Consider the following 14,206-nt stretch of genomic DNA (forward strand, 5'->3'; position numbering starts at 1 on the left):
CCTAAAAATCAAAAAAATGTTAGCGTCACGAAAATATGAAAGATTTTGAACGCTAATAGCTCTGCCAATAGTGCCAATTACGAATGGATTTTCATGGTTTAGATTCCGATCGATTCATAAAAGGTGTAGCAATTATGTGATTTCTATTATAATTTTCTTTTTCAACCACTAATTAGTGAAAATTAACGAAAAGTTTCAAGGTCAAATATCCCGATACATTTTCTTCGTGATCGCCTTGCTCCACAGGCAGGGACGACAGTTAAATACACCTACTGTTTACTGTGATTTCGATAACTTTAGTTGCAGAAAAAAAAGCAACAAGACCACCTCGCCCCAACAGGTCGTAGATTCTTTACGACGTTCAGACTTATACTAATTTGATATCTGTGCTTGGGAAGTACGCCAGAAAGAGTGATAAAGTCCTCTCGTCTTGACAAGATTTCTTAAGACCGCGATAAACCTAGTCCAATTTGATGTCCTGAAAGTGAACAGTTATAAAAAAGTGAGCCACCAACCCTATCCTTCGCCCGATTGTACCCACATACTGCAAGAATTTATTCCAATCTGATGTCTTGTATGTAAAAGGGGTTGGTGGAATATTCATACATGTGACGTGATGCAGCAATTTCAAAGTAAGGAAGAATTAGCGACTGTCTGATCCGAAAATAGATTTTGGGTGTTTAATTTGTTGCTTGACCATTGCATGCAATTGTTTAGATACTTTCGATTGCATTGCTCTCAAGTATGAAAGAACTGATAAACTGAGTGTCAAAATGAACAATCAGTGTGCAGAAAACGTTAGCTAATTGATGATATATATTCAGTTTGAGGCAATTATATTTCAAACCAACCTGTCATAATAAATGGTGCTATATGTCATCTATTTTCATGGAAAGTGACGAATGTGAATCAGTGGTAAATAACCCAGATTATTTATTGATTTTTTTTCCATCCAATCGAAAGCTCCTTAATTCAGTTAACATTCGTTAACAGCATACTAGTTTCAAGCCAGTTACTTAGAGTTGACTAAAATGTTCCCCAGAAGAAGTGTGATTATTTCCTGATGAAAGTCTGAGTGGTGGAACGGATAAAACTGATATATAGAGCACATAGGGCATTCAGGAAATTTAAACTTGTCTTCTTTTTTGTGTAAAAGTATATAGGTGATTCTGTGCATTTGTTACAATACAGTAAATTAAAACTTTGTATGCTAAACATTTGCAAAACGTCAAGCTTTGTCGAATTGAACATACATTCGTAGTCCTACGTGAGACCCTCGTTCGTACAGCTAGGCACAGACCTTCATACTTTTTTCACACCACAAAGCTTGAAGCTAATGGATCACTGAAGATAGGTAGTTTTGGAGTGACAACTTGCTTCTTGCGCTAGTGTACCATTCTGATTCAAACTTACACTGAGAAAACTTTTCGTATAGTTTATATGTGTTTCACACATAGATTTTTTCCATGTGCCCAGTAAATGAACTTTATGTGCCAAACAGTTATGTGTTTTTAAATTTTACCTTTAAAATTTGCACATACCATTCATATTAGGGCTGTCGGTATTGGGCCCTTTTGGTGAAAACCGGTATTTCGGTATAAGCGTAGAAAATACCGGTAGTACCGGTAAAATACCGGTATTGGTAGATTATTCGGAATCAACAGAAATGTTGATGTTTTTCAGAAAATATTTTTGTTTTTATACTTTTACATCAGTATTGTTGCTTTGCAAAGCAGTATTAAGGCAGAAATAATTCGCTTAGCGGTTTGTTTCCTTTGGTAGAACTAATTTTGTTGCCATCGCTTCTAACAATTGAAAAAACTCCCGCTTTCATTGAAGTCTGACGAACGGCTTTAAGCGTATCAGGAATTTTCCTTTCATTGCTTCAAATTGATACTAGCGAAACCCGCTTTTAACTATTTTTAAAAATTCCAGTATTGCAGCCTCCAGCATAATGAATGCACTGGTCTCTTCACGAATTTTTCCTCTATCCCAAAACCGGACCTCTTGCATAACATCATTCTCTTCATCATCGTGCACAGATACCTTCTCTTCTCTGCTTTTAATCCCACTGTTCGTAGATGGTGGCTTGGAGATTTCATCGGCTTGTTTTATCAATATACTAGCTGACCCGACAAACTTCGTATTGCCACAAATTAACCTGTGTTGTACATAAATCATGAATCTCGGATGATCTTTGTCACTTCTCGAGTTTTGCAAGCCCCCCAGTGGGCGGCGCTTCCGACGGCGGGTCACCGGCAACACTCGCGACCGGCTCGTCCTGAATGATCTAGTGTTACTATAGATAGTTTTTGTGGTCTTGTTATTGATTAATGTTTTATGGAAGAGTCTCGAATTTCTCGAGTTGGATTAGTTTTTGAGTTTCGCAAAAATTTCTGTTTTATTTGTATGAGAGTCCATATCCCCCTACCACAGGGGTGAGAGGTCTCTAACTATCATAAAATAAATTCAAGACTCAAAAATCTCCTACATGCAAAATTTGGTTCCATTTGCTTGATTAGTACTCAAATTATAAGGAAATTGGTATTTCATTTGTATGGGAGCCCACCCTCTTAAAAGGGAAAGGGGTCGTAATACACCACAGAAAAAAAATTCTGCCATCTAAAACTCTCACATGCCAAATTTGGTTCCATTTGCTTGATTAGTTCTAAAGTTATGAGCAAATTTGTATTTCGTTTGAATGGGAGCCCCCCCCCCCCTCCTAAAAAGGTAAGAAGTCCCAATTCATCATGGGAAAAATGGTTGCCTCCAAAAACACCCACATGCCAAATATGGTTCCATTTGCTTGATTAGTTCTCGAATTATGAGGAAATTTGTATTTCATTTGTGTAGAAGCCCCCCCTCTTGAAGTGTGGAAGGATCCTAATTCACCGTAGAAAATATTTTTGCCTCCAAAAACCTCCACATGCCGAATTTGGTTCTATTTGCTTGATTAGTTCTCGAGTTATGGGGAAATTTGTATTTCATTTGTATTGGAGCCCCCCCTCCTAATGTGGGAAGAGGTCCTAATTCATCACAGAAAAAATTCTTGCCTCCAAAAACACCTACACGCCAAATTTGGTTCCATTTGCTGGATTAGTTCTCGAGTTATGAGGAAATTTGTATTTCGTTTGTATAGGACCCCCCCTCCTAAAGTGGGGAGGGGTCCCAATTCATCATAGAAAAAAATTTTGTCTTCAAAAACACACACATGCCAAATTTGGTTCCATTTGCTTGATTAGTTCTCGAGTTATGAGGAAATTGGTATTTCATTTGTACAGGAGCCCCCCCTCTTAAAGTGAGGAGGGGTCCTAATTCAATATAGAAAATTTTCTTGCCCTCGAAAACCTTCACATGCCAAATTTGGTTCCATTTGCTTGATTAGTTCTCGAGTTATGAGGAAATTTGTATGGAAACCCCCCCTCTTAAAGGGGAGAGGAGTTATAATTCCCCTTGTAAAGAGGGGAGGGGTCTCAAATTACCCTAGAATAAATTCTTGTCACCGAAAACACCCACATGCCACATTTGGTTCTATTTGCTTGATTAGTTCTCGAGTTATGCAGAAATTTGTGTTTCATTTGTATGGGAGCCCCCCCTCTTAGTGGGGGGAGGGGTCTCTAACCATCACTAAAATCTTTCCTGGCCCCAAAAACCTCTACATGCAAATTTTCACGCCGATTGGTTCAGTAGTTTTTGATTCTATAAGGAACACAGGACAGACAGACAGACAGACAGACAGAAATCCTTCTTTATAGGTATAGATCACACGAAAGACTTGAAAAATATTCCAAATTCTTTCCTGGTAGATCCTTTGATGCCAATAATACTCAATAAGCGCGAAGATCCCCATATCACGACCCGACATCGTCGAAACAAATACATGTTTCATTTGTTGAACAGAACGTTCCAAGCAAACTTCAGCTGAAGTCAGTGACTGTATCAAATGACGATGACTGGCAGTCAGGCACGATTTGTCAAAGTTTTTTATATTATTTTTTTAATGTGGTTTTAACCAATTAGTCATTCACCACGCTTATCGATGTAGAGTAGTTTAATTATAATATGCATTAAATTGTAAGAAATATTACTCAAATTCAATTCAATTGCATTCAAAGTTGTTGGCCTTCTAGTGAATATTTGATAGAAGAATACAAATGAAACTTTAAAATCGATCGTCATGGTGAAGTGAAAATCGTTTCATGGTGCCTGATTGAAGCCAGTTTTGAAACGAATCGGCGTTCGTGCAGTTGAAACTGAAGTTTCATTACTTTATTATTGAGTGACTATTGTATTTACTATTGTAAGCGACGTTACCGGGCCCGGATATCGTTTACCAAATTCATCATTTGAGAGCTTCGAATAATTTGGTGGCTTATAAATATCAAGTTGTTCAAAAATAAATTGAAACGTGACGTCTGGCCTATACAATGAAACATACAGCAAAGATGCAGTACCGTGCCTTAAACGGGTTCCAGAGCTATAATTATTTGACCACCAGTTTCACGCTCTTCATTGCTAGTAGTCGAAGAATCTCGTCAGCATTAACACGAAGTTGTTTTCTATGAGTTTTACAATCTTCTATCCAACTTAGTTCTTCTTTGAATAAGGAAACTAAAAAAACTAGGATGTTAGAAAATACCGGAAATACCGGTTTTTTGCCTTTCCAAAACCGGTATTTCGGTATCCAAAAATTGGCCGGTATTACCGGTTTCGGTACTACCGGTTAGGCAGCCCTAATTCATCTATACCTATAAAGAAGGATTTCTGTCTGTCTGTCTGTCTGTCTGTCTGTCTGTCCTGTGTTCCTTATAGAATCAAAAACTGCTGAACCAATCGGCGTGAAAATTTGCATGTAGAGGTTTTTGGGGCCAGGAAAGGTTTTAGTGATGGTTAGAGACCCCTCCCCCCACTAAGAGGGGGGGCTCCCATACAAATGAAACACAAATTTCTGCATAACTCGAGAACTAATCAAGCAAATAGAACCAAATTTGGCATGTGGGTGTTTTCGGTGACAAGAATTTATTCTAGGGTAATTTGAGACCCCTCCCCTCTTTATAAGGGGAATTATAACTCCTCTCCCCTTTAAGAGGGGGGGTTTCCATACAAATTTCCTCATAACTCGAAAACTAATCAAGCAAATGGAACCAAATTTGGCATGTGTGTGTTTTTGAAGACAAAATTTTTTTCTATGATGAATTGGGACCCCTCCCAACTTTAAGAGGGGGGGGGGGGGGGGCTCCTATACAAACGAAATACAAATTTCCTTATAACTCGAGAGCTAATCCAGCAAATGGAACCAAATTTGGCATGTAGGTGTTTTTGGAGGCAAGAATGTTTTCTATGATGACTAAGAACCTCTCTCCACTTTAGGAGGGGGGCTCCTATACAAATGAAATACAAATTTCCTCATAACTCGAGAACTAATCAAGCAAATAGAACCAAATTTGGCATGTGGGTGTTTTCGGTGACAAGAATTTATTCTATGGTAAATTGAGACCCCTCCCTCTTTATAAGGGGAATTGTAACTCCTCTCCCCTTTAAGAGGGGGGGCTTCCATACAAATTTCCTCATAACTCGAGAACTAATCAAGCAAATGGAACCAACTTTGGCATGTAAAGGTTTTCGAGGGCAAGAAAATTTTCTACGGTGAATTAGGACCCCTCCCCACTCTAAGAGGGGGGGCTCCTGTACAAATGAAATACAAATTTCCTCCTAACTCGAGAACTAATCAAGCAAATAGAACAACATTTGGCATGTGGGTGTTTTTTTTGGTGACAAGAATTTATTCTATGGTGAATTGAGACCCCTCCCCTCTTTATAAGAGGAATTATAACTCCTCTCCCCTTTAAGAGGGGGGGACTTCCATACAAATTTCCTCATAACTCGAGAACTAATCAAGCAAATGCAACCAAATTTGGCATGTGAAGGTTTTCGAGAGCAAGAAAATTGTCTATGGTGAATTAGGACCCCTCCCCACTTTAAGAGGAGGGGCTCCTGTACAAATGAAATACAAATTTCATCATAACTTGAGAACTAATCAAGCAAATGGAACCAAATTTGGCATGTGTGTGTTTTTGGAGACAATTTTTTTTCAATGATGAATTGGGACCCCTTCCCACTTTAGGAGGGGGGGTCCTATACAAACGAAATACAAATTTCCTCATAACTCGAGAACTAATCCAGCAAATGGAACCAAATTTGGCGTGTAGGTGTTTTTGGAGGCAAGAATTTTTTCTGTGATGAATTAGGACCTCTTCCCACATTAGGAGGGGGGGCTCCAATACAAATGAAATACAAATTTCCCCATAACTCGAGAACTAATCAAGCAAATAGAACCAAATTCGGCATGTGGAGGTTTTTGGAGGCAAAAATATTTTCTACGGTGAATTAGGATCCTTCCACACTTCAAGAGGGGGACTTCTACACAAATGAAATACAAATTTCCTCATAATTCGAGAACTAATCAAGCAAATGGAACCATATTTGGCATGTGGGTGTTTTTGGAGGCAACCATTTTTCCCATGATGAATTAGGACTTCTTACCTTTTTAGGAGGGGGGGGGGCTCCCATTCAAACGAAATACAAATTTGCTCATAACTTTAGAACTAATCAAGCAAATGGAACCAATTTGGCATGTGAGAGTTTTAGATGGCAGAATTTTTTTTCTGTGGTGTATTACGACCCCTTTCCCTTTTAAGAGGGTGGGCTCCCATACAAATGAAATACAAATTTCCTTATAATTTGAGTACTAATCAAGCAAATGGAACCAAATTTAGCATGTAGGAGATTTTGGAGTCTTGAATTTATTTTACGATAGTTAGAGACCTCTCACCCCTGTGGTAGGGGGATATGGACTCTCATACAAATAAAACAGAAATTTTTGCGAAACTCAAAAACTAATCCAACTCGAGAAATTCGAGACTCTTCCATAAAACATTAATCAATAACAAGACCACAAAAACTATCTATAGTAACACTAGATCATTCAGGACGAGCCGGTCGCGAGTGTTGCCGGTGACCCGCCGTCGGAAGCGCCGCCCACTGGGGGGCTTGCAAAACTCGAGAAGTGACAAAGATCATCCGAGATTCATGATTTATGTACAACACAGGTTAATTTGTGGCAATACAAAGTTTGTCGGGTCAGCTAGTATGCATATAATTTTCATTTAGAAGTACACATTGTGTTTATATGTGGCACATAATAATCATAAGGATTTTCATATGAAAATTTTCCATCAGTTATGTGCGGATTATTTTGAGTGTAGAACAGTCTCAAACTTCGAACACTTCAGAATAAAATGCTTGTTGTTCTTGGTATCGCTAATATGAAAAAATATGATACCGTCAAACGGGGTAACTTGCAACAGTTTTCAACTATGAGTTCAAGTAAAAACTTATCTATTGCACATTTGAGGAGATTTAATTAATACAAAGTTATTAGGTCTAGGTTAGAATAATTTCACATATTGAGAAAAAATATGCGATCAATATTGGCTGTTGTAGAAATTTTTAACCAGTGTGTTGCTAGTTACCCCTTCAACGGGGTAACTTGCAACAAGCAATATTTTTTAGAAATGGAATGATTTTAATGATTTGTATGAGTTTCTTTTGACTTCAATATGCAAATGTTAATCCGACTTGCGATGTTTAATGCTTTTGCTATGAATATACGCAGAAATGTCGTAGCGTTGGTGAAAATAATTTATGAGCCCCGTAGTGCAAATTACGAATTGAAGTTTGTAAGAACCTCCTTCTTTAAGGACCATTCACATATTACGTAACGCTCTTAGGGGAGCGGGAGTTGGGTAACAACGCATTACACGTCGTAAATCTACTATAAATAATTGCTTCGCGAAGGGGAGCGGGGGAGTAAAAATTCATCGATATCTTGTTTACGAAATATATGAATGTTCATTACGTTACGAGTGATCGTAACTAGACACTATCATATTGCTGAACGATTTTTGGCCTCTTCTATGGCCATTTTCAGTATAATTCGAAAAAACGGGTATATTTCCGACTTACTGAAAGCATCTCACACTCTTCAGCTGTGGTTTTAGTATCGCTTGATGCAAAATTAAATGATAACTTACCTTGTGTAGTTAACGGAACACAGCTTTTTATATATACCAGCTGTTGCAAGTTACCCCGTTTAAGTACTTGTTTTACGAATAATGTGGTAACAAGCAGGATAAACAAAACTAGTTATCATAAATCAATTATTTTGTTTCCTTATTATTCACCTTACTACAAAAAATGTATGTTAGGTTTTTTTTATTTGAAGTGCTCGTGGGCGAAACAAACGAAAAACTGACAATGAATTTGATACCATGTTGTGAGATTTTTAAAAAATCACCAAAACAGCAGAAAGTTAACATAACAGCATCTGAGGCTTGTTTGATCTGTTATCAACAAGATTCGGTGACTAATATAGATTGAAAATTTAAGTAACAGTTCAAATTGAATCGATATTGCGTTGTTGCATGTTACCCCGCCGTTGCAAGTTACCCCATTTGACGGTACTTATTGTACACCACCGTGTTCGTTAGAATGTCCTCTATCCAGTGAGGTATGACAGTGAATTGTAGGACTTCTTGTGAAAATTAGCAGGCGCTGGAAAAAGTGAGAACTCAGATTTCAACTTCGTTCGCATTTCGTGCAAAAGTAGCTGTTTTTTCGATTGCATTATTTTTTTGTCAATTCTAGAACGTTTTCCTTCCTACTTCGCGACTATTAGATAAGTGCAAGGTATGTATGTACTAAAGTATAATTAAAATACAATATTTCATGCATTCATATTTCATGCATAATATCTTAGAAATATATTAGAAATTTTTAAGTGTTCGAAGTTTGAATCACGTTTTGCAGACTGATTCAAACTTCGAACAGCCACAGTGGTTGGAGAATTCGCGAAAAAGTGATCGTTTGAATCGATGAACATCCCTCATGAACACACACTATTCGCCTGCCTCGCCGATAATGCACGCATCAGCTTTGAATTTTATCACGAACAGAACCTCAATGTGAACATCAGAATTCGGTCAAAAATTGAATATTGAACATTGAGTGTGTTCGATTTATCGGATATAGAATGCCCGGGGACGCCGGAAAGTATTCAAAATAATATTACCACGAAAAGGGAATAGTTTAAAGTAGTGTTAGTGGCTTTACAAGCAGCAGAAAGCAGTAATTTGCACTTTTGCGTTGCTCACGATATTCGTATATTCAGCGATGCTATGAAGCGTGAGTGTATGTTGCTCATTGTTATAAGCGAATTGAACCACGCGCGTAGCTGTTTTATCATGATAAAAACCGTTTGCCGATGCTCGGCGCATCTATTCATTTTGCGAGTTTTCCAACCTCTGAACAGCAACGAATAATATCGGGTCTTTCTTCGGGAAAATGAATTGACTGCATTGTAAAGCTGTACAAAGTCAATTTAGGGTACGGGTGGGTATTTCCACCCCATTAAGCGGTAGCCTGAACAATATTCAGGAACTACGTTGAAACTATATTTATTCGAGACAAGATTTTTATACCAGTTGATAGAATAATATTTACTGAATATCGGCGTGTATTTTGGTCTTAATAAAACGCTACTGAATTTGAGTTATAGTCGCGAAAAATGATGAAGTCGCTGCGGCTAAATTGAGCCCATTTTCTATAGTGGTGTCTGTGTTTTTTAAATCCGACAGGCCGAATTAGCTTGCACAGCGATTAAATGCTTTTCAAAAACAGATCGAAAGAGGCAAGAAAAGAGAGATCGATTGATAACTTCTCGCTATTGTCTACATTCCGGGCTCATTGAAGATAATTAGTTTTGCAGTGACAACAGCTTGCTGCTGGCGCTAGTGTACCATTGAATTGTTCATATACAGTAGCGCCAGTTCACTCAAATACCAGATATGTCAGCACATATATTGGTAATAGTGTAAATAACGCACCATAAGCTGGAATTAAAAACAAAATGCTGCTAACGGCTAGTGAATGAAAATTGATTTATATTTTCATATCAGAGGGGAATTTTTGTGTTCTTCCGTGAAAAAAAGAAGTAGAATTGTTCTGTGATAGCATATTCACAGCTGTTTAGTTTCTAGAATAAGTAAATGTGATCATAATTGTGTGTTTTCCAAACCATCATCAAGAGCGGATACGCGTAAGCGATTGCTGCTGATTTTTTCAGCCTGGTTACGTGCTAGTGGAAAAACAGTGGTTTTGATGTTTATTGAATAAAATTAAGCAAACTACTTACATTTTTATGAAAATAGTTATAACACATTAAAGCCTATGAGTGCTACATTCGTTTCAGTATTGTTATATAGCGGCAAAGTTTCTATTTGGGAAAGTGTAGCCAAAAAAGGTAATGTATGCCGAAATTAGTAGCGTGATGGGAATACCCTCCCGTACCCTACTTTAGATGTGGTATATGGAGGTCGAAAATATTAGCAGTTGACTACAGAAGTGTGAATTGAAACTAATTATTGTGTGAAAAATTTAAAACACACAGTTAGGTGGATTTAAAAAGACAGTGTTTAGAAAAGGATACCATTTCATTTATGTAAGTTGAATGACACTAAAAACTTTAATACTTATCAAAGTAATACAAGTGTTTGATGTCTGAGACTGAAATATTCGTGCTTTGAATGTCGACCATGAAAGTGTTTAAAGTTTCAATCAAAACCGAACTGTACCTTTTTAGTGTTTTTCAATGTAAAATAAAATTTTATCCTCATTTTTAAAATTTTCCCAAGAAAATAAATAAATTATCATGCTATTAAACCATTTATGGGGGTACAAGATGTTTTGGAACATTTTACTTTGAAGAAAGTTTCAGCATAGCTTAAGTGTTCGAAGTTTGAATCAGAACGGTATATGGACGTTTTAATGTACACCAGCGCCAGGAGCAAACGGGTGCCACTGCAAAACTATCTATCTTCGATGATCCATTGTAAAAAGTTTATCTCACTTACTTTATAATGTACTAGCTGACCCGACAAACTTCGTGTTGCCACAAATTAAACTGTGTTGTACATAAATCGTGAATTTCGGATGACCTTTGTCACAATCTCGAGTTTTTCAAGTTTCTGAGGAGTTCATGGGTGGTTTAATATACAAATTTTCCTCACAGCAAAGTAGAAAACAACTCCCCCCATTGCTTAGCCCAATAAAATAAAGCGGATAGCATTAAAATATTTGCCATGATTATATAACATTTCGTCGAATACCATTTAGCGGAACACCACTTCTCGGTTGACCATAACGCGGAATATAGAGTTTCGCGGAATACCATTTCGCGAAAAATTTTACGCGAGATGTACCATTTTACGGGAAATCCTTTCGTGGATATTACCATTTCGCAGGGATGATCCTCTCCTCGCTGTCGCTAGTTCGGACCCAATGGAAAGAAAGTAGTAGAGGTCAGTAGATCTAGTAAAATAAATAAACCTAGATGGATGTGCAATCTGCGGGCTGGCTACCCCCTCGCAGTGGCCGCCGCTTCCGACGGCGGGTCACCGGCAATACTCACGGGCTCCAGCCGTCTCGCCCTGAATCATCTAGTGTTACTATTGATAGTTTTTGGTGGTCTATAGTGTTTTATGGAAGAGTCTAAATTTTCTCGAGTTCGATTAGTTTTTAAGTTACGCAAAAATGTCTGTTTTATTTGTATGAGAGTCCTTATCGCCCTACCACAGGGGTTAGGGGTCTCAAACCATCATAAAAAAATTTCTGCCGCCAAAACCCTCCACATGCCAAATTTGGTACCATTTACTTGATTAGTTCTAGAGTTATGAGGAAATTTGTATTTCATTTGTATGGGAGCCCCCTCCCCCCTTAAAAGGAGAGGGATCCTAATTCATCATAAAAAAATTCTTGCCTCCAAAAACACCCACATGCCAAATTTGGTTCCTTTTGATTGATTAGTTTTCGAGTTATGCGGAAATTTGTATTTGATTTGTATAGGAGCCCCCCCCCCCCACCCCCTCCTATAGTGGAAAGGGGTCCTAATTCACCATAAAAAATTCTTGCCCCCAAAAACCTTCACAGCCAAATTTGGTTCCATTTACTTGATTAATTCTCGAGTTATGAGGAAATTTGTATTTCATTTGTATGGAAGCCCCCCCGCTCTTAAAGGGGAGAGGGCTCATAATTCCCCTCGTAAAGAGGAGAGGGGTCTGCATTCACCATAGAAAAAAATCTTGTCTCCAAAAACACCCGCATGCCAAATTTTGTTCCATTTGCTTGATTAGTACTCGTGTTATGCAGAAATCTGAGTTTCATTTGTATGGGAGCCATCCCATCTTAGTGAGGGGAGGGGTCTCTAACCATCATAAGAACCTTTCCCGGCCCCAAAAAGCCCCACAAGCAAATTTTCACGCCGATCGGTTCAGTAGTTTTCGATTCAATAAGGAACATACCGACAGACAGACAGACAGAAATCCATTTTTATAGGTATAGATTTACAACTTTTATTTTTTTCGTCTTGACTTATACTGGTCAAACTATTTGACTCTTTAGTCAAATGTGTTTTTTATGAAAAACGAACATTGAATGAACTTGGAAAAATTATATGCAAACTGTGAAAAATAATTGAGGTTCCTGGACAGTCAAATTATTTTTCAAAGTTTGCGTATCATTTTTCCCAGTTCATCCAATGTTAGTTCTTCACAAGAAAACACATTTACTCCCTTATAAAGTCACTTACTTTACTTTGTTTCCTTTTTTCAGCCCAAAATTTTGCAACTAGGTCAATGTCTTCCAAAAAATTGTACCAAAAGAGATGTGTATAATATTTTAATCGAAGACCCAATTTCTAAGAGAATCTTGAATGATAATATGTGCAATGGCATAAATTCAACTCATATCCAACACAAGTGTAATGAAATAAATATATTTGAGCTTCGTACCGTACCTGGAGAATACAGCTTATTTAATGATACCAGATTCTTTCTAGTCAGGTAAGTGTTGAAAGATTTTGAATTGCTACCTGCATATATATATCTGAAACAAGAATCATGGTAATTGTTACCATATTAGAGGGTAAAATTAAGAGGACACACCAGTGAATTTTTGCAGAAAAGATTTCTGTTTAGCTTAAGCAGTGTTCTGTTCAAAATTACTATGCGTTACTTTCGGCGTTACCCCAGTACATAACAAAAATAACAGAATCGCAGTCAAAATTACTAGACATGACCATGAAAGGTGGTAAAATTATCTGAGAACATATTACTTGTACAAGAATCATAGTAAATTTGAATAGCTTTTTCATGGTACTTACAAAAAGCATGCGTTTTCTGCAAAATTGTGCGAGATACCATGGTTTTTGTTTCAGAGTAGTCATCTAAACCTCAAATACGTGCGTATAAAACATAACAATATATTTTGCATATTTTGCACAAAAGTTGGAAAGTTTCACAGTACTGTTATTGTGTGATATACGGTATTTGTGGTTGAATTTCGAACCTAAAATAAAGCTAAGTCTAAGCATTGAATCAGTGCAATTTTTGTCCAGAGCTTAATTGATATCGAACTATTAACGCGGTATCTAACACGAGATAATTTAAAATAGGTGCTTTTATGTAGGTCTGGAATTTTTCATCTCAGTCCCCCAAGTGTTAATCCATTTTATGTTTTTCGTTGAATCCTGATCAGGAGGACCTAACAAAATTATAACAGATCTTGTTATTAACAACAGTTGTTATTAATTTGATATATTTGATCATATTATAACAACCGTTGGTCTAAATTAGCCTCCGTAAGTGGTTAAAATATCAAAAATTATAACTAAACTGCCTCTAATTAATACCTGATTCATAACAAACTATGTAATGATTTTATCTTAATTGTAACACATTGTGTTCAAGGTTAATTGTCAACATTTCAAGATATTTCAAAAATAACACATTTAATAAAGATATATTAGCGAGTTTAGTAACGGTGAATTGACGTATTTAATATACCTTTAAAATGATGATGGTAATTAAAATAAGTTTTGCAAGTAACATATTTTGTTATTAAAGCGAAATGTGTCATTCTTAGTGGTGGAATCAATATAGCTTATTCATAACTCATGGCCTCCTGATTAGGTAGCCAACTTCAAGGTGCCGTTGAGGAGCGAAAAGAGGTTACTATTCGACAACATAATTTTTAGGGGTAATCCGAGTATAACCGACACTGTGGGTAAAACCGACACCCCTCGATTTTGACG

General features: G+C 37.2%; 1 protein-coding gene across 1 annotated transcript in view; it reads left to right on the plus strand.

Annotated features, from left to right (window-relative positions):
* The window catches only part of LOC128739974 (uncharacterized), a 74,801-nt gene extending 61,458 nt beyond the window's left edge, over window positions 1-13,343 (plus strand). The window contains exons 3-4 of the mRNA XM_053835482.1: window positions 12,727-12,956; window positions 13,331-13,343. Coding sequence (XP_053691457.1) covers window positions 12,727-12,956; window positions 13,331-13,343 — 243 coding nt within the window. The remainder of the gene's footprint in view (window positions 1-12,726; window positions 12,957-13,330) is intronic.
* The last annotated feature ends 863 nt before the right edge of the window (window positions 13,344-14,206 follow it).

This window comes from Sabethes cyaneus, chromosome 3 (genome assembly GCF_943734655.1).
Source record: "Sabethes cyaneus chromosome 3, idSabCyanKW18_F2, whole genome shotgun sequence".
In the NCBI taxonomy this organism is placed as follows: domain Eukaryota; kingdom Metazoa; phylum Arthropoda; class Insecta; order Diptera; family Culicidae; genus Sabethes; species Sabethes cyaneus.